Raw genomic sequence first — 26,738 nt, 5'->3', positions numbered from 1 at the left:
CTGCTCCCTGTGTCCTGCTGTCTGCTCCCTGTGTCCTGCTGTCTGCTCCCTGTGTCCTGCTGTCTGCTCCCTGTGTCCTGCTGTCTGCTCCCTGTGTCCTGCTGTCTGCTCCCTGTGTCCTGCTGTCTGCTCCCTGTGTCCTGCTGACTGCTCCCTGTGTCCTGCTGACTGCTCCCTGTGTCCTGCTTCCCTGTGTCCTGCTGTCTGCTCCCTGTGTCCTGCTGTCTGCTCCCTGTGTCCTGCTGTCTGCTCCCTGTGTCCTGCTCCCTGTGTCCTGCTGTCTGCTCCCTGTGTCCTGCTGACTGCTCCCTGTGTCCTGCTGTCTGCTCCCTGTGTCCTGCTGTCTGCTCCCTGTGTCCTGCTGACTGCTCCCTGTGTCCTGCTGTCTGCTCCCTGTTCCTGCTGTCTGCTCCCTGTGTCCTGCTGTCTGCTCCCTGTGTCCTGCTGTCTGCTCCCTGTGTCCTGCTGTCTGCTCCCTGTGTCCTGCTGACTGCTCCCTGTGTCCTGCTGTCTGCTCCCTGTGTCCTGCTGTCTGCTCCTTGTCCTTCTGCTCCTGTGTCCTGCTGTCTGCTCCCTGTGTCCTGCTGTCTGCTCCCTGTGTCCTGCTGTCTGCTCCCTGTGTCCTGCTGTCTGCTCCCTGTGTCCTGCTGTCTGCTCCCTGTGTCCTGCTCCCTGTGTCCTGCTGTCTGCTCCCTGTGTCCTGCTGTCTGCTCCCTGTGTCCTGCTGTCTGCTCCCTGTGTCCTGCTGTCTGCTCCGTGTCCTGCTGTCTGCTCCCTGTGTCCTGCTGTCTGCTCCCTGTGTCCTGCTCCCTGTGTCCTGCTGACTGCTCCCTGTGTCCTGCTGACTGCTCCCTGTGTCCTGCTGTCTGCTCCCTGTGTCCTGCTGTCTGCTCCCTGTGTCCTGCTGTCTGCTCCCTGTGTCCTGCTGTCTGCTCCCTGTGTCCTGCTGTCTGCTCCCTGTGTCCTGCTGTCTGCTCCCTGTGTCCTGCTGTCTGCTCCCTGTGTCCTGCTGTCTGCTCCCTGTGTCCTGCTGTCTGCTCCCTGTGTCCTGCTGTCTGCTCCCTGTTTCCTGCTGTCTGCTCCCTGTGTCCTGCTGTCTGCTCCCTGTGTCCTGCTGTCTGCTCCCTGTGTCCTGCTGTCTGCTCCCTGTGTCCTGCTGTCTGCTCCCTGTGTCCTGCTGTCTGCTCCCTGTGTCCTGCTGTCTGCTCCCTGTGTCCTGCTGTCTGCTCCCTGTGTCCTGCTGTCTGCTCCCTGTGTCCTGCTGACTGCTCCCTGTGTCCTGCTGTCTGCTCCCTGTGTCCTGCTCCCTGTGTCCTGCTGTCTGCTCCCTGTGTCCTGCTGTCTGCTCCCTGTGTCCTGCTGTCTGCTCCCTGTGTCCTGCTGTCTGCTCCCTGTGTCCTGCTGTCTGCTCCCTGTGTCCTGCTGTCTGCTCCCTGTGTCCTGCTGTCTGCTCCCTGTGTCCTGCTGTCTGCTCCCTGTGTCCTGCTCCCTGTGTCCTGCTGACTGCTCCCTGTGTCCTGCTCCCTGTGTCCTGCTGTCTGCTCCCTGTGTCCTGCTGTCTGCTCCCTGTGTCCTGCTGTCTGCTCCCTGTGTCCTGCTCCCTGTGTCCTGCTGTCTGCTCCCTGTGTCCTGCTGACTGCTCCCTGTGTCCTGCTGTCTGCTCCCTGTGTCCTGCTGTCTGCTCCCTGTGTCCTGCTGACTGCTCCCTGTGTCCTGCTGTCTGCTCCCTGTGTCCTGCTGTCTGCTCCCTGTGTCCTGCTGTCTGCTCCCTGTGTCCTGCTGTCTGCTCCCTGTGTCCTGCTGTCTGCTCCCTGTGTCCTGCTGACTGCTCCCTGTGTCCTGCTGTCTGCTCCCTGTGTCCTGCTGTCTGCTCCCTGTGTCCTGCTGTCTGCTCCCTGTGTCCTGCTGTCTGCTCCCTGTGTCCTGCTGTCTGCTCCCTGTGTCCTGCTGTCTGCTCCCTGTGTCCTGCTCCCTGTGTCCTGCTGTCTGCTCCCTGTGTCCTGCTGTCTGCTCCCTGTGTCCTGCTGTCTGCTCCCTGTGTCCTGCTGTCTGCTCCCTGTGTCCTGCTGTCTGCTCCCTGTGTCCTGCTGTCTGCTCCCTGTGTCCTGCTGTCTGCTCCCTGTGTCCTGCTGTCTGCTCCCTGTGTCCTGCTGTCTGCTCCCTGTGTCCTGCTTCTGCTCCCTGTGGCCTGCTGTCTGCTCCCTGTGTCCTGCTGTCTGCTCCCTGCTGTCTGCTCCCTGTGTCCTGCTGTCTGCTCTCCTGTGTCCTGCTGTCCCTGCTTCCTGGCCCTGTGTCCTGCCTGTCTGCTCCCTGTGTCCTGCTGTCTGCTCCCTGTGTCCTGCTGTCTGCTCCCTTGTGTCCTGCTCCCTGTGTCCCTGCTGTCTGCTCCCTGTGTCTGTCTGCTCCCTGTGTCCGGCTGTCGGCTCCCTGTGCCCTGTGCCTGCTCCCTGTGTCCTGCTGTCTGCTCCCTGTGTCCTGCCTGCTCGCTCCTGCTGTCGGCTCACTGCTGTCTGCTCCCTGTGTCCTGCTTCTCTCCCTGTGTCCTGCTGTCTGCTCCCTGTGTCCTGCTGTCTGCTCCCTGTGTCCTGCTGTCTGCTCCCTGTGTCCTGCTGTCTGCTGCTCCCTGTGTCCTGCTGTCTGCTCCCTGTGTCCTGCTGTCTGCTCCCTGTGTCCTGCTGTCTGCTCCCTGTGTCCTGCTGTCTGCTCCCTGTGTCCTGCTGTCTGCTCCCTGTGTCCTGCTGTCTGCTCCCTGTGTCCTGCTGTCTGCTCCCTGTGTCCTGCTGTCTGCTCCCTGTGTCCTGCTGTCTGCTCCCTGTGTCCTGCTGTCTGCTCCCTGTGTCCTGCTGTCTGCTCCCTGTGTCCTGCTGTCTGCTCCCTGTGTCCTGCTGTCTGCTCCCTGTGTCCTGCTGTCTGCTCCCTGTGTCCTGCTGTCTGCTCCCTGTGTCCTGCTGTCTGCTCCCTGTGTCCTGCTGTCTGCTCCCTGTGTCCTGCTGTCTGCTCCCTGTGTCCTGCTGTCTGCTCCCTGTGTCCTGCTGTCTGCTCCCTGTGTCCTGCTGTCTGCTCCCTGTGTCCTGCTGTCTGCTCCCTGTGTCCTGCTGTCTGCTCCCTGTGTCCTGTCTGCTCCCTGTGTCCTGCTGTCTGCTCCCTGTGTCCTGCTGTCTGCTCCCTGTGTCCTGCTGACTGCTCCCTGTGTCCTGCTGTCTGCTCCCTGTGTCCTGCTGTCTGCTCCCTGTGTCCTGCTGTCTGCTCCCTGTGTCCCTGCTGTCTGCTCCCTGTGTCCTGCTGTCTGCTCCCTGTGTCCTGCTGTCTGCTCCCTGTGTCCTGCTGTCTGCTCCCTGTGTCCTGCTGACTGCTCCCTGTGTCCTGCTGTCTGCTCCCTGTGTCCTGCTGTCTGCTCCCTGTGTCCTGCTATGCTCCCTGTGTCCTGCTGTCTGCTCCCTGTGTCCTGCTGACTGCTCCCTGTGTCCTGGAAATGTTTACAGATCCTCTGGCGAAGCCGCCCCCCCCCCAGCTCCCCCCCCCCCCAGCTCCCCCCCCCCCCCCCCCCCCCCCCCCAGCCCCCTCCTCTGGAAACCCTCACACCCCACCAGTATCAGCAAGCGGCTGGGTGTGGCAAAGCTCAATCAGGGGCCTCCAACAGAGGAAGCAGGGGAACAGCAGAGCCCACCCCAACCAGAGGACCCCTCCTCCAGGGCCTCTGGAGCTCTCCCTGACACACTGCCCCTCTCAGGGGAGCCCCCTCCCCTCCCCGAATCACCGGCTGCCCCTCCTCCTGGTGAGACTGGCAGTGCTGACCACCTCTGCCACCCCCCCCCCCCCAGGCGGCGTTCAGGTAGGCGGGCTTTAGTGTGCGGCCCACCCTGGGGAAGATGGCGTCCCTCCTCCCCTTGGACCTGGAGCTGTGGGTCTAAGTCAGACTCCCTGGGAGGCACCCTGGCCACAGAGTTCCACAGTGAGTGTGGGGTCAGTCGCTCTGCCACTAACTCTGCCCCCAGTGGTTACAACACTCACTGGGTACAATTTGCCCTGAATCCTTGCTGGCACAGAACTGGTCCATTTGCCTGTCCCGACTCTCTCACCGAATAGCGCCCCTAATGGAAATGCGAAGAGTACATCATTCAGTCCCAGCAGAAATACTGAGGGCGCGATTCAACACTGCATCAATCACGGGAGGGCTCAAATCAGGTGTGATCCAGATAATAATATTTAATTTGATGTCGCATTCACCCAGCTGCACCAGAGAGGCATCAACGGGGAGCCGATCTCCACAGGCAGAGACCAGTCACTATCGCCACGCGTGGGTCTCGGAGGCCAGTGGTGACCCCCCCCCCGGGTACTTGGGGATGGGGCACTGCCAAGGGGTCGGGGTCTGAGGGGTGCCATGATGGAGTCAAGAGGGGTATGAAGGGGCGTCGTGAAGGTAGGAGGGTTGGAGGGGGTCCTGAAAGGGGGGCACACTGAAAGGGCGAACCCTAAATATGGGAGGCCCTGAACGACCCCAAAGGGGGGATATGCTCACCTGGATGCCCAGAATGATGGATGGGTATGAGGCAGGGTCACCTTCGTTCCCGTGTGGGGAGGGGGAGAGGGGAGGTGGGGTAGGGGACGGAGGCTCACTATAACTTTCACTGATGAGAGGGGGGAAGGTTGCCACTTGGGGCATAAGGGTTGAAGGTGTTGCCCTTGCCTACGGGAGGTCACATTGTCCGTGGGTGGGGGATGTGTGTGACCATCAACCTCATTTTGAGATTGGGGCGCCCTTTCAAAATGTTGCCCCGATCTGTGAGGAGCCGGTCTGACTGGGGAATTTAATTTCCCACTGCGGAAAAAAACGTGTGGAATATGCCAGTGAAAAACTCCCTAAACCCCAAATCAATGCCTAAAGGGTGGGTGAATACCAATTTGGATCTCACCCAAAAGGTTGACGGGAATCATCCCATCCAACCCTCTCAATGAGTCACTTTTTGGGTGAATTGCGCCCATGGTAGAATTTAGCATTCAATCTGAGCGTGAGAAACGTGGGTCAGAAACAACTGTGCAAAACGTAAAGAGGAGTAATTGCAAAGGAGGGAAGGCAAAGCTGGCTGGAGTGGGCTGGGAAAGGGGTTCAGCAGGAAAAAGGGTTGATCAGCAATAGCCGGTGTTTCTGAAAATAGTTCATGATTCACAACAAAGGTATTTCTCAGTGAGGAAGGAGGATTCTGGGAAGGGGATATGTCAACCAAGGAAGATAAGGATAGCAATAAACTGAAAGATAAAACCGATAATGTGGCAAAGCTTAGTGGGAAGCCAGAGGATTGGCAAAGTTTTAAAACCAACAAAAGATATAAAGAGAATAAAGAGGAAGAATAACAATCTATGTGGTTAAACTAGTAAATAATATTTTATTTTATTATTATTATTTTTTTTTCAAATTTAGAGTATCCAATTATTTTTTCCAATTAAGGGGCAATTTAGCATGGCCAATCCACCTAGCCTGCACATCTTTTTGGGTTGTGGGGGTGAAACCCACGCAGACACGGGGAGAATGTGCAAACTCCACACGGACAGTGACCCAGAGCCGGGATTCAAACCCGGGTCCTCAGCGCCGTAGGCAGCAATGCTAACCACTGTGCCACCGTGCTGCCCTAATAATATAAAAATGGACAGTCAAAGCTTCTTTAAATGTATAAACAGGAAGAAAGTGGCCAAATTACTATAGGCCCCTTGGAGAATGAGACTGGGGAAATAATAATTGCAGAGGAATTAAACAAATACTTTGTGTCAATCTCCATGGTATGACATATCAGAAATACTAAATAATCAAGGGACAAAGTGGGACGAGGAAATAAATACAATAACAATCACTTGAGGAAAAGTACGCTGGAAACTAATGGGCTAAAGGCCGATAAGTCCCCTGGGCCTGATGTGTTGTACCCCAGAGTTTAGGAGGAACTTCTTCACCCAAAGGGTTGTGAATCTATGGAATTCCTTGCCCAGTGAAGCAGTTGAGGCTCCTTCATTACATGTTTTTAAGGTAAAGATAGATAGTTTTTTGAAGAATAAAGGGATTAAGGGTTATGGTGTTCGGGCCGGAAAGTGGAACTGAGTCCACAAAAGATCAGCCATGATCTAATTGAATGGCGGAGAAGGCTCGAGGGGCCAGATGGCCTACTCCTGCTCCCAGTTCTTATGTTCTTATGTATTAGAGATACTGGATACACTGTTAGTAATCTTCCAAAATTCCGGAAATTCGGGAAAATTCCCAGAGGTTTGTAAAACTGCCAATATAACACTCTTATCCAAAACAGGAGAGAGAAAAACACGTAACTACAGGCCAGTTAGCTTAACATCTGTCATTGGGAAAATGTTAGAGTCGATTAGAAAGGATGTGATACACAATAGTAATAATAATAATCTTTATTGTTACAAGTAGGCTTACATTAACACTGCAATGAAGTTACTGTGAAAATCCCCTAGTCATCACACTCCTGCGCCTGTTCGAGGGAGAATTCAGAATGTCCAATTCACCTAACAGCACGTCTTTCGGGATTTGTGGGAGGAAACCGGAGCACCCGGAGGAAACCCACGCAGACACGGGGAGAACATGCAGACTCCGCACAGTGACCCAGGCCGGGAATTGAACCCGGGTCCCTGGCACTGCCAAGCAACAGTGCTAACCACTGGGCTACTGTGCTGCTCATCATGAAGCAGAGTCAGCATGGCTTCTTGAAGGGAAAATCATGCCTGATATATTTGTTAGAATTCTGAGGTGGTAATGAGCAGGACAGATAAAGAGGAACTAATATATGTAATATACTTTGCAAGTGGTTATGTGAGTGGGCAAAACTTGGCAAGTGGAATATAATGAAATTGAAAAAATTGAAAATTGCTTATTGTCACGAGTAGGCTTCAATGAAGTTACTGTGAAAAGCCCCTAGTCGCCACATTCCGGCGCCTGTTCGGGGAGGCTGCTACCGGAATCGAACCGTGCTGCTGGCCTGCCTTGGTCTGCTTTCAAAGCCAGCGATTTAGTGGGAAAATGTGAAGTTATATTCTTTGGTAAGAATAATAAAGAAGCTGAATATTATTGAAATGGAGAAAGACTGCAGAAAGCTGTAACACGGAGGATTTGGGTCCTGGTGGCACAGTGGTTAGCCCTGCTGCCTCACGGCGCCGAGGATCCGGGTTCGATCCCGGCCCCGGGTCACTGTCCGTGTGGAGTTTGCACATTTTCACCCCACGGCCCAGAGATGTGCAGGGTAGATGGAGTGGCCACGCTAAATTGCCCTTAATTGGAAAATATTTTTTAAAAGTATGATCAAGGCTGAGACGGACAGAATTTTAATCCGGAATAAAGAGTTTTGGTGATAAGGCAGGAAAGTCGAGCTGAGGATCATATCAAATCAATTCATTCTGTTTCCCGCATTGAAATCTAAATCATTAACAGATACAACAAACAGCAAAGGCCCAACACTGAGCCCTGTGGGACGCCACTGGAAACTGTTTTCCATTTACACAAACATCCATCCACCATGACCCTTATTTTCCTGTCACTGAGCCAATTATGGATCCAACCTGTCACCTTCCCCTGTATCCCAGGAGATGTCATATTTCTGATCTGTCTCCCAGTGGGACCTTGTCTAATGTCTCCCTGAAATCCAGGTAGACAACGTCTATTACACTACCCCCATCGATCATCCTTCCTGCTGCCTCATAAATCCGGTAAGTCAATCAAACACGACCTTCCCCTAACCAACCCCACTGACTATCTCTGATTAACCCCTGCCTTTCTAAGTGACAGTTTATCCTGCCTCTCAGAATTGATTATAATTTAGCCGCCACTAAAGCCAGACTGACTGGCCTATAATTTCCAGGCCTATCCCTCCCACCCTGTTTAAACAGGAGTACAATGTTTGCACACCTCCAATCCCCTGGGAACCCGCCTCGGTCCACTGAGGGCTGACTATTTATCCTTTAAGTATCCGCTACTTCCGTCTGGCCCCAGTGACAGGCCGGGGGAGGGGGAGGGGCAGCGATAGGCTGGGGAAGTAGTTCTTGGTAGGGTGCTCTTTTGGAGGGTCGGTGCAGACTTGATGGGACGAATAGCCTCCTTCAGCAATGTAGGGATTCTAGGATTCGATGTTTTATTCAAGAATACCAGTCCCTCCAGTACTTCCTCCCTCACTATGTTTATTGTAGCTGATATTTCACACTCCTCGGGTAGGGTCCTCCGACCCCCCGCCGGTCAGAGAATCGCCGGGGGGGGGGGGGGGGGGGGGCGTGAACCCGCCGGGTCAGAGAATCGCCGGGGGGGGGGGGGGGGAGGGCGTGAACCCGCCCCCGCCGGGTCAGAGAATCGCCGGGGGGGGGGGGGGGCGTGAACCCGCCCCCGCCGGGTCAGAGAATCGCCGGGGGGGGGGGGGGGGGCGTGAACCCACCCCCGCCGGGTCAGAGAATCGCCAGGGGGGGGGTGAACCTGCCCCCGCCGGGTCAGAGAATCGCCGGGGGGGGGGCGTGAACCCGCCCCCGCGGGTCAGAGAATCGCCGGGGGGGGGGGGGGGGGGGGGCGTGAACCCGCCCCCACCGGGTCAGAGAATCGCCGGGGGGGGGGGGCGTGAACCCGCCCCCACCGGGTCAGAGAATCGCCGTGGGGGGGTGGGGACGTGAACCCGCCCCCACCGGGTCAGAGAATCGCCGGGGGGGGGGGACGACGTGAACCCACCCCCACCGGGTCAGAGAATCGCCGGGGGGGGGGGGGGGCGTGAACCCCCCCCCGCCGGGTCAGAGAATCGCCGGGGGGGGGGGTGAACCTGCCCCCGCCGGGTCAGAGAATCGCCGGGGGGGGGGGGGGGGGGGGGGGGGGGGGGGGGGTGGGGCTGTGGCGTGAACCCACCCCCACCGGGTCAGAGAATCGCCGGGGGGGGGGTGAACCCGCCCCCACCGGGTCAGAGAATCGCCGGGGGGGGGGGGGGGGGGCGTGAACCCACCCCCGCCGGGTCAGAGAATCGCCGGGGGGGGGGCGTGAACCCGCCCCCGCCGGGTCAGAGAATCGCCAGGGGGGGGTGAACCTGCCCCCGCCGGGTCAGAGAATCGCCAGGGGGGGGGGTGAACCTGCCCCCGCCGGGTCAGAGAATCGCCAGGGGGGGGGTGAACCTGCCCCCGCCGGGTCAGAGAATCGCCGGGGGGGGGGGGGGGGGGGGGGGGGTGAACCCGCCGGGTCAGAGAATCGCCGGGGGGGGGGGGGGGGACGTGAACCCGCCCCCGCCGGGTCAGAGAATCGCCGGGGGGGGGGTGGGGTGAACCTGCCCCCGCCGGCCACCGAATTCTCCGGCACCGGAGATTCGGCGAAGGCGGGAATCACGCCGGTTGGCGGACCCGCTCCCGGTGATTCTCCGGCCCACGATGGGCCATAGTCCCGCTGTTTCTATGCCGGTCCCGCCGGCGTGAATTGAACCAGGTGCCTTACCGGCGGGACCTGGCGGTGCGGGTGGGCTCCGGGGTCCTGGGGGGGGGGGGGGGGGGGGGGCGCTGGCCGATCTGGTCCTGGGGGGTGCCCCCACGGTGGCCTGGCCTGCGATTGGGGACCACCGATCGGCGGGTGGGTCTGTGCCGTGGGGCCACTCTATTCCTACGCACGGCCGTCAGCCTACGCGATGGCCAACGCGTAGGTGACCCCCCCCCCCCCGCGCATGCGCGGCAGAAGTCGCTGACGCTCCCCCGCATGCGCTGACTCCCGCCGGCCGGCGGAGTCCCTACAGCTCCGGCTGGCATGGTGCCAAAGGCCTTCCAAGAGTCCCACCTTCCCCACAACGAGTCCCACTGCGTCAGCAAATCTGATGCCCTTCCTCCTACACCAGCTTTCTAGCCACATCGTCCAGCTCGCCTCTTTCTGGCCTCACTTGCATGTGGGACTGACAGTCATCCTGAGATCCCTGCTTTCCAGGACCTCATTTACAATCTCCTTCCTGACTCCCTAAAATCTGTTTTCAGGATCTCATTCCCTTTGCTGCCCTGGGACCAACGTGGACCCCCACCTCTGGCAGCTCACCCTCCCCCAGAAGAATGTCCTGCAGCCACTCCTTGTCTCTGACACCAGGAGGCACTGTACCACCCCGGAGTCACATCTACGGCCACAGGGATGTCTGCCTGTTTCCCCCCTAACTCACACATCCACCATCGCTACAGGCCCCTCTCCTCTCCGGCACAGGTCAGCCACTCGTGGTACCATGATCCTGGCTCTGACTGCGCTTCCCTGAGGAAGCAATGCCCACACCCACTCCATCATGGAAAACTGATGAGAATGCCAGAGGAATCTGACATTCTGGTTCCCCAGCTCTGTCCCCATTTCCTGTCTGCCCCCCAATGCAGTCTGACCACCTCGATCAACGTGCTGTCCACGTCGCTCTCTCAGACTCACAGGAATTCTCCAAAAGAATAATAATAATAATAATCGCTTATTGTCACGAGTCGGCTTCAATGAAGTTACTGTGAAACGCCCCTAGTCGCCACATTCCGGCGCCTGTCCGGGAAGGCTGGTACGGGAATCGAACCCACGCTGCTGGCTTGCTTGGTCTGCTTTAAAAGGCAGCGATTTAGCCCACTGTGCAAAGAATAACGAAGGGCGCGATTCAACTAAACGGGAACAAAGCCTCACAGCGAGTGTAAATACCCACTAGTTCGTGAACCCCCAGCGCACCTGCCTCCTTATACTCCACTTCTCTAAATATAGATCCAGCATTCCATCAGCCCCTTGATTGTCCTCCGCACTTGGTGGTGGAATTTTAAAGATCTATGTACCCAAACCTCCAGCTCTCCACACCACTGGCTTCAGCTCCATACCATCCAGGGAGTGGCCTGATCTATACGTTTTGGTCCAAAATGGATAACCTCACACTTGTTTACATTGAAATCCATCTGCTCAATTGTGCCTGTTCTGCACTGTACACATTCACCAGGATGCTGCCTGGAGCGGAGGCCGGAGAGGCTGGGATTGTTTACACTGGAGCAGAGAAGGGGCAACCTGATTGAGGTGTATAAAATTGTGAGGGGCATGGACAGGGTGGATAGGAAGAAACTTTCCTCCTCAGCGGAGGGGTCAGTAACCAGGGGGCAGAGATTTAAGGTGAGGGGCAGGAGGTTTAGAGGGGATTTGAGGAAAAACCTTTTCCCCCAGAGGGGGGTGGGAGTCTGGAACTCGCTGCCTGAGAGGGGGGTGGGAATGGGGAACTCGCTGCCTGAGAGGGGGGTGGGATGTGAACTCCTGCCTGAGAGGCGGTGGTGAAATGGAACTCGCTGCCTGAGAGGGGGGTGGGAATGGGGAACTCGCTGCCTGAGAGGGGGGTGGGAATGGGGAACTCGCTGCCTGAGAGGGGGGTGGGAATGGGGAACTCGCTGCCTGAGAGGGGGGTGGGAATGGGGAACTCGCTGGCTGAGAGGGGGGTGGGGAGTCTGGAACTCGCTGCCTGAGAGGGGGGTGGGAATGGGGAACTCGCTGCCTGAGAGGGGGGTGGGAGTCTGGAACTCGCTGCCTGAGAGGGGGGTGGGAATGCGGAACTCGCTGTCTGAGAGGGGGGTGGGAGTCTGGAACTCGCTGCCTGAGAGGGGGGTGGGAATGGGGAACTCGCTGCCTGAGAGGGGGGTGGGAATGGGGAACTCGCTGCCTGAGAGGCGGGTGGGAATGGGGAACTCGCTGCCTGAGAGGGGGGTGGGAATGGGGAACTCGCTGCCTGAGAGGGGGGTGGGAATGGGGAACTCGCTGTCTGAGAGGGGGGTGGGAATGGGGAACTCGCTGCCTGAGAGGGGGGTGGGAATGGGGAACTCGCTGTCTGAGAGGGGGGTGGGAATGGGGAACTCGCTGTCTGAGAGGGGGGTGGGAATGGGGAACGCGCTGCCTGAGAGGGGGGTGGGAGTCTGGAACTCGCAGCCTGAGAGGGGGGTGGGAATGGGGAACTCGCTGCATGAGACGGGGGTGGGAGTCTGGAACTCGCTGCCTGAGAGGGGGGTGGGAATGGGGACTCGCTGCCTGAGAGGGGGGTGGGAATGGGGAACTCGCTGCCTGAGAGGGTGGTGGGAATGGGGAACTCGCTGCCTGAGGGGGGTGGGAATGGGGAACTCGCTGCCTGAGAGGGGGGTGGGAGTCTGGAACTCGCTGCCTGAGAGGGGGGGTGGAGGCAGAGACCCTCACAACATTGAAGGAGAATGTTGCCATTGCATACGTGGCTACGGACCGGACCAACTGCTGGAAAATGGGATGGTCGGTGCAGACACAATGGATCTTTCTGTACTGTAAACTCTGTGACTCTATGACTACACAAATGGAATTGGCAACGGTACTTTGGAAGATTAGTTTGGAGAATTCGTAGAATCATAGAATCCCTCCAGTGAAGGAGACCATTCGGCCCATCGAGTCTGCATTGACCCTCCGAAAGAGCACCTGGCCTAGGCCCAATTCACCACCTATCCCCGTAACCCCACCGAACCTGTGGGACAATTTAGCAAGGCCAATCCACCTGTGGGAGGAAACCGGAGCACCCGGCGGAAACCCACGCAGACACAGGGAAAACGTGCAGACTCCGCACAGACAGTGACCCTAGGTCAGAATCAAACGCGGGTCTCTGGCGCTGTGAGGCAGTAGTGCTAAGCACTGTGCCAAATTTCATTCCCTCCGGACAGTTTCTTGGAGAAATACATTGAGCAATCAGCTATTGAAGCTATTTAAAAATGAGTGCTGCACAATAATTAGTATAGTAATTGCATCATTATGTCACGAGTAAGGAATTCAACCGTGGGAGTGACATCCGTGAGTCCACAACAGGAAGCTTAACGCCAACTGCAGAGGTAGGAACGGAAAACCGGCTGAGGGATAATCATTTCGGATTGAGACCAGGAGAATCTTTTTCCCTGAATGGCTTGTTAGTCATTGGAATCCTCTCCGCCAGTGAGTGGTGAATTCTCCATCATTGAATAGATTTAAATCTGGGATTGATATTGAAGCTAAGGCAGAAGATTAACATTAATCATATTGATTGGCAGAACACGCTACAGCACCCAAACTCTTCCTGTTTCTTCGATTCACTTCCTGGGTTCATGCAGAGCTGAGAGTTTTCCAATGGCTTCAGTTGCCTTCTTGTTAAAGTCTTCTTGATTCTCAGTCACCTTGTGGCTTATTGCCTTTGTTGCTGCAAGACATTTTTTCTGCATCTGCTCAAACTTGAGTTTCGAAGACCCCCGTCCGGCCAATAACGGCCGCATATCCTGCAGCGGACGCTTCAGGTGATCATCGTAGATCTCCACGTAGGTTTTTGTCATGGCTCCAATGGTGCTGATGATGCTGACTGCCTGGGACATCTGGTTCTGACTGGTAGCTAGCATCACTGGACCATCCTGTCCCACAGCACCAAACTGATCAAACGCCTTCTGGCAGTCTTCAGTGATGAAGGCGATGGTTCGAATCAAGTTGATCATCGCTGACCAGTTGGTTTTGAGGCTGCCAAGAGCACCCAGCCCTTTAGTCAGCATTTCCAGACTTGTACTGACCTTGCTCTCTTGTGTTTGCTTCTCCTTTATCTTTCCCAATAGTGTCTCGCTCTCTGAACCCAAACGTTTCATCTGCTCCACCTTTTCGTTGTAAGTACGGTTTGATTCTTCCAACTTGTGCTGGACTTCCTGAATCTTCTCTGCTGCTTTTTCTCGCACTTTCCCGAGGATTTCGATGTTTTGTTCTGCAGATTTTTTGTTGATGAGATCGCCCGCCAGCTGGCAGAGAAACATTAACCCATTCGGCAGCTCCGTCAGAAGGTTTCCTGGACTGGCCAGAAGGTCAATAACTTTTGGGAGCAGCATTTTCGCTCCTTCCAAACAAAGCTCGTCAATGAAAGCGCTTGACTGTACATCGCCAAGCTCATTGCGCAGTCTCTCACGGTTCTGGGAAACCTCAGTCCATTCTGCGTCCAAATCTCTCATGTCTTTCTCTACTAAATCATTGCTTTCTTTGTTTTCCTTCAAGATTTTCCTTATTTCGTTCAGTTTATCCTGGCTGGAACTGTGGGAGGCACCACTCGTCTCCAGCAGCTCACTGACGAGATCAGTCAGATCGGACAGCTCTTTTACCACAGAATCAGCATTTACTTTACACTGCAGCGCACAGCTCTTGATGCTGTTCAGCTGCTGGGGGAAGTGCTGGGCCCGAGCTGACCCTTCACCCATAACCGTCACATGGCCAACAATCCCCTCACAGGCCAACTGGGTTTGTTCCAGACTGTTTCTGTTCTCTTGGAATGACTTTAAGGTTTGGTTGCAAACCTTCATCAGGCAACTGTTCAATGATTCCGGATTTTCAAACTGGGATTTTCCCTTTGCGCCCCCTTGATTTAGTTTAATGTCCCTTTCTCCTGCCGCCTGATAAATCAATCCGCTTAAAACAGTGACAAATTCAACTACTGGCAGCAAAAATGTCTCCCAGTTAAGTTGGGACTGCAGAATCAGATCAAAGCATTTTGAGATTTGCTCTTGGCTGGGGAGTTGGGTGCTGGACTGCTTGTCCGACATTCTGAAAGTTCCTGCAATGAGAAACAATACAAGCAAAATTACTCCAATAGTCGCTCCCTGCACCTTCTGCCAGATGCATCAGCTCACACTTTCGGAGGTTAAATTGAATCTCTCCATTGTGCAGCCTATCAAGGTGCATTGCTGATTCACTGGCCTCACTCTCACTGGCTGCCACATCTCCACAGTGGGCAACATCGCAACAGTTTGAAATTTTACTCTATTTCAATGCCAAGTCTTCTCTAAATCTGAAACAAAGCAGTGACTCTTGGGGAACACATACTGAGGTCCATTCTGAAAAGAATAGCCATTTATCACCACTCACTGTTTCTGGGATTGAGCCTCCTATTCCATGAGACTCAAATCTATTAACTAGCTTTTTATGTGGAACTTTGTCAAATCTTTCTTAAAATCCACATAGACAACATCGACCGCATTCCCTTCATCAACCCTCTCTTGCTATTTCTCTCTCTCTTGCGAACTCACCCTCCCGCTCTCTCTTTTCTGGACTCTCACTGCTCTCTTTCTCCCTCTCTCTCATTGGCTCCCAGGGAAGAATGCTGCTGAGGTTTTGGGGATCCTGCCTGCTGGCAGGGGCAGGGGGAGGAGGGCAGGGGGAGGGGGCAGGGGGTGGTAAGGCAGGCAGCAGGAGGAATGGGGAGAGGGGTGCAGGGGCAGATGGTTCAAAGACAGACCCTCAATGAAGCACCAAGGACAACAAATCGCCCCAATCCGCACTCCTTCACTCTCACTCTCACTCTCTCCCCGCACTCCTCACAATCACTCCCACTCTCTCCCGCACTCACTGTCACTCTCACTCTCTCTCCCCGCACTCCTTCACACTCACTCTCACTCTCTCTCCCCACACTCCTTCACACTCACTCTCACTCTCTCTCCCAGCACTCCTTCACACTCACTCTCTCTCCCCGCACTCCTTCACACTCACTCTCACTCTCTCCCCGCACTCCTTCACACTCACTCTCACTCTCTCCCCGCACTCACTGTCACTCTCACTCTCTCCCCGCACTCACTGTCACTCTCACTCTCTCCCGCACTCCTTCACACTCACTCTCACTCTCTCCCCGCACTCCTTCACACTCACTGTCACTCTCTCCCCGCACTCCTTCACACTCACTGTCACTCTCTCCCCGCACTCCTTCACACTCACTCTCACTCTCTCCCCGCACTCCTTCACACTCACTCTCACTCTCTCCCCGCACTCCTTCACAATCACTCCCACTCTCTCCCCGCACTCACTGTCACTCTCACTCTCTCCCCGCACTCACTGTCACTCTCACTCTCTCCCCGCACTCACTGTCACTCTCACTCTCTCCCCGCACTCCTTCACACTCACTCTCACTCTCTCCCCGCACTCACTGTCACTCTCACTCTCTCCCCGCACTCACTGTCACTCTCACTCTCTCCCCGCACTCCTTCACAATCACTCTCACTCTCTCCCCGCACTCCTTCACACTCACTGTCACTCTCTCCCCGCACTCCTTCACACTCACTGTCACTCTCTCCCCGCACTCCTTCACACTCACTCTCACTCTCTCCCCGCACTCCTTCACACTCACTCTCACTCTCTCCCCGCACATCCTTCACAATCACTCCCACTCTCTCCCCGCACTCACTGTCACTCTCACTCTCTCCCCGCACTCACTGTCACTCTCACTCTCTCCCCGCACTCACTGTCACTCTCACTCTCTCCCCGCACTCACTGTCACTCCTCACTCTCTCCCCGCACTCCTTCACACTCACTCTCACTCTCTCCCCGCACTCCTTCACACTCACTCCCACTCTCTCCCCGCACTCACTGTCACTCTCACTCTCTCCCCGCACTCACTGTCACTCTCACTCTCTCCCCGCACTCACTGTCACTCTCACTCTCTCCCCGCACTCCTTCACACTCACTCTCACTCTCTCCCCGCACTCCTTCACACTCACTCCCACTCTCTCCCCGCACTCACTGTCGCTCTCACTCTCTCTCCCCGCACTTACTGTCACTCCCACTCTCTCCCCGCACTCCTTCACACTCACTGTCACTCTCTCCCCGCACTCACTCTCACTCTCTCCCCGCACTCCTTCACACTCACTGTCACTCTCTCCCCGCACTCACTCTCACTCTCTCCCCGCACTCACTGTCACTCTCACTCTCTCCCCGCACTCACTGTCACTCCCACTCTCTCCCCGCACTCCTTCACACTCACTGTCACTCTCTCCCCCGCACTCACTCTCACCCCGCACTCACTGTCACTCCCACTCTCTCCCCGCACTCCTTCACACTCACTCTCACTCTCTCCCCGCACTCCTTCACACTCACTCCCACTCTCTCCCCGCACTCCTTCACTCTCACTCTCACTCTCTCCCCGCACTCCTTCACACTCACTCTCACTCTCTCCCCGCACTCCTTCACTCTCACTCCCACTCTCACCCCACACTCACTGTCACTGTCACTCTCTCCCCGCACTCCTGCACACTCACTCTCACTCTCTCCCCGCACTCCTTCACTCTCACTCTCTCCCCGCACTCCTTCACACTCACTCCCACTCTCTCTCCCCGCACTCACTGTCACTGTCACTCTCTCCCCGCACTCCTGCACACTCACTCTCACTCTCTCTCCCCACACTCACTGTCACTGTCACTCTCTCCCCGCACTCCTTCACACTCACTCTCACTCTCTCCCCGCACTCCTTCACACTCACTCTCACTCTCTCTCCCCGCACTCCTTCACACTCACTCTCACTCTCTCTCCCCGCACTCCTTCACACTCACTCCCACTCTCTCCCCACACTCACTGTCACACCCACTCTCTCCCCGCACTCACTGTCACTGTCACTCTCTCCCCGCACTCCTGCACACTCACTCTCACTCTCTCCCCACTCCAGGGTCCCAGGTTCGATTCCCGGCTGGGTCACTGTCTGTGCGGAGTCTGCACGTCCTCCCCGTGTGTGCGTGGGTTTCCTCCGGGTGCTCCGGTTTCCTCCCACAGTCCAAAGATGTGCGGGTTAGGTGGATTGGCCATGATAAATTGCCCTTAGTGTCCTAAAAAATAAGGTTAATGGGGGTTGTTGGGTTACTGGTATAGGGTGGATACGTTGACTTGAGTAGGGTGATCATTGCTCGGCACAACATCGAGGGCCGAAGGGCCTGTTCTGTGCTGTACTGTTCTAATTCTAATTCTAACTCACTGTCACTCTCACTCTCTCCCCGCACTCCTTCACACTCACTCTCACTCTCTCCCCACACTCCTTCACTCTCACTCCCACTCTCTCCCCACACTCACTGTCACTCTCACTCTCTCCCCACACTCCTTCACACTCACTCTCACTCTCTCCCCACACTCCTTCACTCTCACTCCCACTCTCTCCCCACACTCACTGTCACTCTCACTCACTCCCACACTCCTTCACACTCACTCTCACTCTCTCCCCACACTCCTTCACTCTCACTCTCTCTCCCCGCACTCCTTCACTCTCACTCCCACTCTCTCCCCACACTCACTGTCACTCTCACTCTCTCCCCACACTCCTTCACACTCACTCTCACTCTCTCCCCACACTCCTTCACTCTCACTCTCTCTCCCCGCACTCCTTCACTCTCACTCCCACTCTCTCCCCACACTCACTGTAACTCTCACTCTCTCCCCACACTCCTTCACACTCACTCTCACTCTCTCCTCGCACTCCTTCACTCTCACTCTCTCCCAGCACTCCTTCACACTCACTGTCACTCTCTCCCCGCACTCCTTCACTCTCCATGTTACTCTCTCCCCGCACTCCTTCACTCTCACTGTCACTCTCTCTCCCCGCACTCCTTCACACTCACTGTCACTCTCTCTCCCCGCACTCCTTCACTCTCACTCTCTCCCCGCACTCCTTCACACTCACTGTCACTCTCTCCCCGCACTCCTTCACTCTCACTCTCTCCCCGCACTCACTGTCACTCCCACTCTCTCCCCGCACTCACTGTCACTCCCACTCTCTCCCCGCACTTCTTCACTCTCACTCTCTCCCCGCACTCCTTCAGACTCACTGTCACTCTCTCCCCGCACTCCTTCACACTCACTCTCTCCCCATACTCATTCACACTCACTCTCACTCTCTCTCCCCGCACTCCTTCACTCTCACTCCCACTCTCTCCCCACACTCACTGTCACTCTCACTCTCTCTCTCTCCCCGCACTCCTTCACACTCACTCTCACTCTCACTCTCCCCGCACTCCTTCACACTCACTCTCACTCTCTCCCCGCACTCCTCACTCTCACTGTCACTCTCTCCCCGCACTCCTTCACACTCACTCTCACTCTCTCCCCGCACTCCTTCACTCTCACTGTCACTCTCTCCCCGCACACCTTCACACTCACTCTCTCCCCGCACTCATTCACTCTCACTCTCACCCCGCACTCCTTCACACTCACTGTCACTCTCTCCCCGCACTCCTTCACACTCACTCTCTCCCCGCACTCATTCACTCTCACTGTCACTCTCTCCCCGCACTCCTTCACACTCACTGTCACTCTCTCCCCGCACTCCTTCACTCTCACACTCACTCTCTCCCCGCACTCCTTCACTCTCACTGTCACTCTCTCCCCGCACTCACTGTCACTCTCACTCTCTCCCCGCACTCCTTCACTCTCACTGTCACTCTCTCCCCGCACTCCTTCACACTCACTCTCACTCTCTCCCCGCACTCCTTCACTCTCACTCTCTCCCCGCACTCCGTCACACTCACTCTCACTCACTCTCTCCCCGCACCCCTTCACTCTCACTCTCACTCTCACTCTCTAACCGCACTCCTTCACACTCACTGTCACTGTCACTCTCTCCCCGCACGCCTTCACACTCACTCTCTCCCCGCACTCCTTCACTCTCACTCTCTCACCGCACTCCTTCACACTTACTGTCACTCTCACTCTCTCCCCGCACTCCTTCACACTCACTCTCACTCTCTCCCCGCACTCCTTCACACTCACTCCCACTCTCTCCCCGCACTCACTGTCACTCTCACTCTCTCCCCGCACTCACTGTCACTCTCACTCTCTCCCCGCACTCACTGTCACTCTCACTCTCTCCCCGCACTCCTTCACACTCACTCTCACTCTCTCCCCGCACTCCTTCACACTCACTCCCACTCTCTCTCCCCGCACTCACTGTCACTCCCACTCTCTCCCCGCACTCACTGTCGCTCTCACTCTCTCCCCGCACTTACTGTCACTCACACTCTCTCCCCGCACTCCTTCACACTCACTGTCACTCTCTCCCCGCACTCACTCTCACTCTCTCCCCGCACTCCTTCACACTCACTGTCACTCTCTCCCCGCACTCACTCTCACTCTCTCCCCGCACTCACTGTCACTCTCACTCTCTCCCCGCACTCACTGTCACTTCCACTCTCTCCCCGCACTCCTTCACACTCACTGTCACTCTCTCCCCGCACTCACTCTCACCCCGCACTCACTGTCACTCCCACTCTCTCCCCGCACTCCTTCACACTCACTCTCACTCTCTCCCCGCACTCCTTCACACTCACTCCCACTCTCCTTCACTCTCACTCTCACTCTCTCCCCGCACTCCTTCGCACTCACTCTCACTCTCTCCCCGCACTCCTTCACTCTCACTCCCACTCTCACCCCACACTCACTGTCACTGTCACTCTCACTCTCTCCCCGCACTCACTGTCACTCTCACTCTCTCCCCGCACTCACTGTCACTCTCACTCTCTCCCCGCACTCCTTCACACTCACTCTCACTCTCTCCCCGCACTCACTGTCACTCTCACTCTCTCCCCGCACTCACTGTCACTCTCACTCTCTCCCCGCACTCCTTCACAATCACTCTCACTCTCTCCCCGCACTCCTTCACACTCACTGTCACTCTCTCCCCGCACTCCTTCACACTCACTGTCACTCTCTCCCCGCACTCCTTCACACTCACTCTCACTCTTTCCCCGCACTCCTTCACACTCACTCTCACTCTCTCCCCGCACTCCTTCACAATCACTCCCACTCTCTCCCCGCACTCACTGTCACTCTCACTCTCTCCCCGCACTCACTGTCACTCTCACTCTCTCCCCGCACTCACTGTCACTCGCACTCTCTCCCCGCACTCACTGTCACTCTCACTCTCTCCCCGCACTCCTTCACACTCACTCTCACTCTCTCCCCGCACTCCTTCACACTCACTCCCACTCTCTCCCCGCACTCACTGTCACTCTCACTCTCTCCCCCGCACTCACTGTCACTCTCACTCTCTCCCCGCACTCACTGTCACTCTCACTCTCTCCCCGCACTCCTTCACACTCACTCTCACTCTCTCCCCGCACTCCTTCACACTCACTCCCACTCTCTCCCCGCACTCACTGTCGCTCTCACTCTCTCCCCGCACTTACTGTCACTCCCACTCTCTCCCCGCACTCCTTCACACTCACTGTCACTCTCTCTCCCCGCACTCACTCTCACTCTCTCCCCGCACTCCTTCACACTCACTGTCACTCTCTCCCCGCACTCACTCTCACTCTCTCCCCGCACTCACTGTCACTCTCACTCTCTCCCCGCACTCACTGTCACTTCCACTCTCTCCCCGCACTCCTTCACACTCACTGTCACTCTCTCCCCGCACTCACTCTCACCCCGCACTCACTGTCACTCCCACTCTCTCCCCGCACTCCTTCACACTCACTCTCACTCTCTCCCCGCACTCCTTCACACTCACTCCCACTCTCTCCCCGCACTCCTTCACTCTCACTCTCACTCTCTCCCCGCACTCCTTCGCACTCACTCTCACTCTCTCCCCGCACTCCTTCACTCTCACTCCCACTCTCACCCCACACTCACTGTCACTGTCACTCTCTCCCCGCACTCCTGCACACTCACTCTCACTCTCTCCCCGCACTCCTTCACTCTCACTCTCTCCCCGCACTCCTTCACACTCACTCCCACTCTCTCCCTGCACTCACTGTCACTCCGACTCTCTCCCCGCACTCCTGCACACTCACTCTCACTCTCTCCCCACACTCACTGTCACTGTCACTCTCTCCCCGCACTCCTTCACACTCACTCTCACTCTCTCCCCGCACTCCTTCACACTCACTCTCACTCTCTCTCCCCGCACTCCTTCACACTCACTCTCACTCTCTCTCCCCGCACTCCTTCACACTCACTCCCACTCTCTCCCCACACTCACTGTCACACCCACTCTCTCCCCGCACTCACTGTCACTGTCACTCTCTCCCCGCACTCCTGCACACTCACTCTCACTCTCTCCCCACTCCAGGGTCCCAGGTTCGATTCCCGGCTGGGTCACTGTCTGTGCGGAGTCTGCACGTCCTCCCCGTGTGTGCGTGGGTTTCCTCCGGGTGCTCCGGTTTCCTCTCACTATCCAAAGATGTGCGGGTTAGGTGGATTGGCCATGATAAATTGCCCTTAGTGTCCTAAAAAATAAGGTTAATGGGGGTTGTTGGGTTACTGGTATAGGGTGGATACGTTGACTTGAGTAGGGTGATCATTGCTCGGCACAACATCGAGGGCCGAAGGGCCTGTTCTGTGCTGTACTGTTCTAATTCTAATTCTAACTCACTGTCACTCTCACTCTCTCCCCGCACTCCTTCACACTCACTCTCACTCTCTCCCCACACTCCTTCACTCTCACTCCCACTCTCTCCCCACACTCACTGTCACTCTCACTCTCTCCCCACACTCCTTCACACTCACATTCACTCTCTCCCCACACTCCTTCACTCTCACTCCCACTCTCTCCCCACACTCACTGTCACTCTCACTCACTCCCACACTCCTTCACACTCACTCTCACTCTCTCCCCACACTCCTTCACTCTCACTCTCTCTCCCCGCACTCCTTCACTCTCACTCCCACTCTCTCCCCACACTCACTGTCACTCTCACTCTCTCCCCACACTCCTTCACACTCACTCTCACTCTCTCCCCACACTCCTTCACTCTCACTCTCTCTCCCCGCACTCCTTCACTCTCACTCCCACTCTCTCCCCACACTCACTGTAACTCTCACTCTCTCCCCACACTCCTTCACACTCACTCTCACTCTCTCCTCGCACTCCTTCACTCTCACTCTCTCCCAGCACTCCTTCACACTCACTGTCACTCTCTCCCCGCACTCCTTCACTCTCCCTGTTACTCTCTCCCCGCACTCCTTCACTCTCACTGTCACTCTCTCCCCGCACTCCTTCACACTCACTGTCACTCTCTCACCCCGCACTCCTTCACTCTCACTCTCTCCCCGCACTCCTTCACACTCACTGTCACTCTCTCCCCGCACTCCTTCACTCTCACTCTCTCCCCGCACTCACTGTCACTCCCACTCTCTCCCCGCACTCACTGTCACTCCCACTCTCTCCCCGCACTTCTTCACTCTCACTCTCTCCCCGCACTCCTTCAGACTCACTGTCACTCTCTCCCCGCACTCCTTCACACTCACTCTCTCCCCATACTCATTCACACTCACTCTCACTCTCTCTCCCCGCACTCCTTCACACTCACTCTCACTCTCACTCTCCCCGCACTCCTTCACACTCACTCTCACTCTCTCCCCGCACTCCTTCACTCTCACTGTCACTCTCCCCGCACTCCTTCACACTCACTCTCACTCTCTCCCCGCACTCCTTCACTCTCACTGTCACTCTCTCCCCGCACACCTTCACACTCACTCTCTCCCCGCACTCATTCACTCTCACTCTCACCCCGCACTCCTTCACACTCACTGTCACTCTCTCCCCGCACTCCTTCACACTCACTCTCTCCCCGCACTCCTTCACTCTCACTGTCACTCTCTCCCCGCACTCCTTCACACTCACTGTCACTCTCTCCCCGCACTCCTTCACTCTCACTCTCACTCTCTCCCCGCACTCCTTCACTCTCACTGTCACTCTCTCCCCGCACTCACTGTCACTCTCACTCTCTCCCCGCACTCCTTCACTCTCACTGTCACTCTCTCCCCGCACTCCTTCACACTCACTCTCACTCTCTCCCCCGCACTCCTTCACTCTCACTCTCTCCCCGCACTCCGTCACACTCACTCTCACTCACTCTCTCCCCGCACCCCTTCACTCTCACTCTCTAACCCGCACTCCTTCACACTCACTGTCACTGTCACTCTCTCCCCGCACGCCTTCACACTCACTCTCTCCCCGCACTCCTTCACTCTCACTCTCTCTCCCCGCACTCCTTCACACTTACTGTCACTCTCACTCTCTCCCCGCACTCCTTCACACTCACTGTCACTCTCTCCCCGCACTCCTTCACACTCACTGTCACTCTCTCCCCGCACTCCTTCACACTCACGCTCACTCTCTCTCCCCGCACTCCTTCACACTCACTGTCACTCTCACTCTCTCCCCGCACTCCTTCACACTCACACTCACTCTCACTCTCTTCCCGCACTCCTTCACACTCACTGTCACTCTCACTCTCTCCCCGGACTCCTTCACACTCACACTCACTCTCACTCTCTCCCCGCACTCCTTCACACTCACTGTCACTCTCACTCTCTCCCCGGACTCCTTCACACTCACACGCACTCTCACTCTCTCCCCGCACTCCTTCACACTCACTGTCACTCTCACTCTCTCTCCCCGCACTCCTTCACACTCAGTGTCATTCTCACTCTATCCCCGCACTCCTTCACACTCACTGTCACTCTCACTCTCTCTCCCCGCACTCCTTAACACTCACTGTCACTCTCACTCTCTCCCCGCACTCCTTCACACTCACTGTCACTCTCACTCTCTCTCCCCGCACTCCTTCACGCTCACTCTCACTCTCTCCCCGCACTCCTTCACGCTCACTCTCACTCTCTCCCCGCACTCCTTCACACTCACTGTCACTCTCACTCTCTCTCCCCGCACTCCTTCACACTCACACTCACTCTCACTCTCTCTCCCCGCACTCCTTCACACTCACTCCCACTCTCTCCCCGCACTCCTTCACACTCACTGTCACTGTCACTCCCTCCCCACACTCCTTCACACTCACTGTCACTGTCACTCCCTCCCCACACTCCTTCACACTCACTGTCACTCTCACTCTCTCTGCCCTGACTCCTTAACACTCACTGTCACTCTCACTCTCTCTCCCCGCACTCACTGTCACTCTCACTCTCTCCCCGCACTCCTTCACACTCACTGTCACTGTCACTCCCTCCCCACACTCCTTCACACTCACTGTCACTCTCACTCTCTCTGCCCTGACTCCTTAACACTCACTGTCACTCTCACTCTCTCTCCCCGCACTCCTTCACACTCACTGTCACTCTCTCCCCGCACTCCTTCACACTCACTCCCACTCTCTCCCCGTACTCCTTCACACTCACTGTCACTCTCACTCTCTCTCCCCGCACTCCTTCACACTCACTGTCACTCTCACTCTCTCTCCCCGCACTCCTTCACACTCACTGTCACTCTCACTCTCTCTCCCCGCACTCCTTCACGCTCACTCTCACTCTCTCTCCCTGCACTCCTTCACACTCACTGTCACTCTCACTCTCTCCCCGCACTCCTTCACACTCACTGTCACTCTCACTCTCTCCCCACACTCCTTCACACTCACTCTCACTCTCTCCCCGCACTCCTTCACTCTCACTGTCACTCTCTCCCTGCACTCCTTCACACTCACTGTCACTCTCACTCTCTCTCCCCGCACTCCTTCACACTCACTGTTACTCTCACTCTCTCCCCGCACTCCTTCACACTCACTGTCACTCTCACTCTCTCCCCGCACTCCTTCACACTCACACTCACTCTCACTCTCTCCCCGCACTCCTTCACACTCACTGTCACTCTCACTCTCTCTCCCCGCACTCCTTCACACTCACTGTCACTCTCACTCTCTCTCCCTGCACTCCCTCACACTCACTGTCACTCTCACTCTCTCCCCGCACTCCTTCACACTCACTGTTACTCTCACACTCTCCCCGCACTCCTTCACACTCACTGTCACTCTCACTCTCTCCCCGCACTCCTTCACACTCACTGTCACTCTCACTCTCTCCCCGCACTCCTTCACACTCACTCTCACTCTCTCCCCGCACTCCTTCACTCTCACTGTCACTCTCTCCCCGCACTCCTTCACACTCACTGTCACTCTCACTCTCTCTCCCCGCACTCCTTCACACTCACTGTCACTCTCCCCCCCCCCCCCCCCAAACCTCAGTCACTGACCCCCTCATGTGAATGGAGAGGTATGGAGAGGTATAAACCTCTTCATTCACCTGAAGAAGGAGCCGTGCTCCGAAAGCCAGTGTTTGAAACAAACCTGTTGGCCTTTAACCTGGTGTTGGAAGACTACTTACTGTGCTCACCCCAGTCCAACGCCGGCATCTCCACATCATACATAGAATATAGTATTTACAGGGCAGAAGGGGGCCACTCGGCCCATCGGATCTGCACCGGCCCTTGGAAAGAGAATCCCACATATGCCCCTCACCTCTACGTATCCCGTAACCCAGTAAACCCACTCAACCTTTTAGGACACTAAAGGCAATTTATCATGGCCAATTCACCTCAATCCCCAATCCCCCCAATGGGGGGATCCACAATCCCCCCATTAACCTTACACTACGGGCAATTTAGCACGGCCAATCCACCTAACCTGCACATCTTTGGACTGTGGGAGGAAACCGGAGCACCCGGAGGAAACCCACGCAGACACGGGGAGAACGAGCAGACTCCACACAGACAGTGACCCAGCCGGGAATTGAACCTGGGACCCTGGAGCTGTGAAGCTAAACTCTGTGTCACCTGTGCTGCCCAAACTAGATGCCATCCTGGTTGCTGTATTTCTGCCACTCACGTTTCTGCGCCAATCACCTCCTCTCTCCCCTCTTACCCTCACAGGGAGCAGGCGGATATTCAGTCTCTCCACCCTAATCCCACTCAGGAGAAGCAGAGGAAGGGGAGCAGCCACACTCTCCCTCACTGAGCTCAGACTGACAGGGCCGGGCAGTGCTCCTCCCAGTTAGCATTCCCTGGATTTCCTGATCCTGGCCAATCCGGGGGAGAAATCCAAATCCCGGCCTGGATTTCTGCCTGGAAACCATGGATCTGGGATCAGGCAGGATGGTCGGATGTTGCTGGTGGGTGGGGCTGCTTCACTGAGGCTGACTCTGCTTTCCAATTGGACCAGTAGAATGTCTCCCCCACCCCCTGCCCCCCCCCCCCCCCCCCCCCGGGGTGAACACAGCC

The 26,738-nt window shown here is 56.5% G+C and overlaps 1 protein-coding gene across 1 annotated transcript; it reads right to left on the bottom strand.

The window, feature by feature from the left end:
* Positions 1-12,524: 12,524 nt before the first annotated feature.
* Positions 12,525-26,471, bottom strand: LOC119976833. The gene is made up of 2 exons (XM_038817612.1): positions 26,364-26,471; positions 12,525-14,540 (listed from the first exon to the last, which is right to left on the bottom strand). Exon 2 carries the CDS (start codon positions 14,527-14,529, stop codon positions 13,054-13,056), a length of 1,476 nt encoding a protein of 491 aa, XP_038673540.1. The 5' UTR covers positions 14,530-14,540; positions 26,364-26,471; the 3' UTR covers positions 12,525-13,053.
* Positions 26,472-26,738: the final 267 nt, after the last annotated feature.

Source organism: Scyliorhinus canicula, chromosome 1, assembly GCF_902713615.1.
Source record: "Scyliorhinus canicula chromosome 1, sScyCan1.1, whole genome shotgun sequence".
Taxonomy (NCBI): Eukaryota; Metazoa; Chordata; class Chondrichthyes; order Carcharhiniformes; family Scyliorhinidae; genus Scyliorhinus; species Scyliorhinus canicula.
The sequence above is the reverse complement of the archived record's forward strand: the minus strand, read 5'-3'. Positions and strand labels throughout refer to the sequence as shown.

What these genes read in the sequence shown, in the direction of transcription:
- LOC119976833 (XM_038817612.1), bottom strand. Translation starts at nt 14,529, where the DNA reads ATGTCGGACAAGCAGTCCAGCACCCAACTCCCCAGCCAAGAGCAAATC.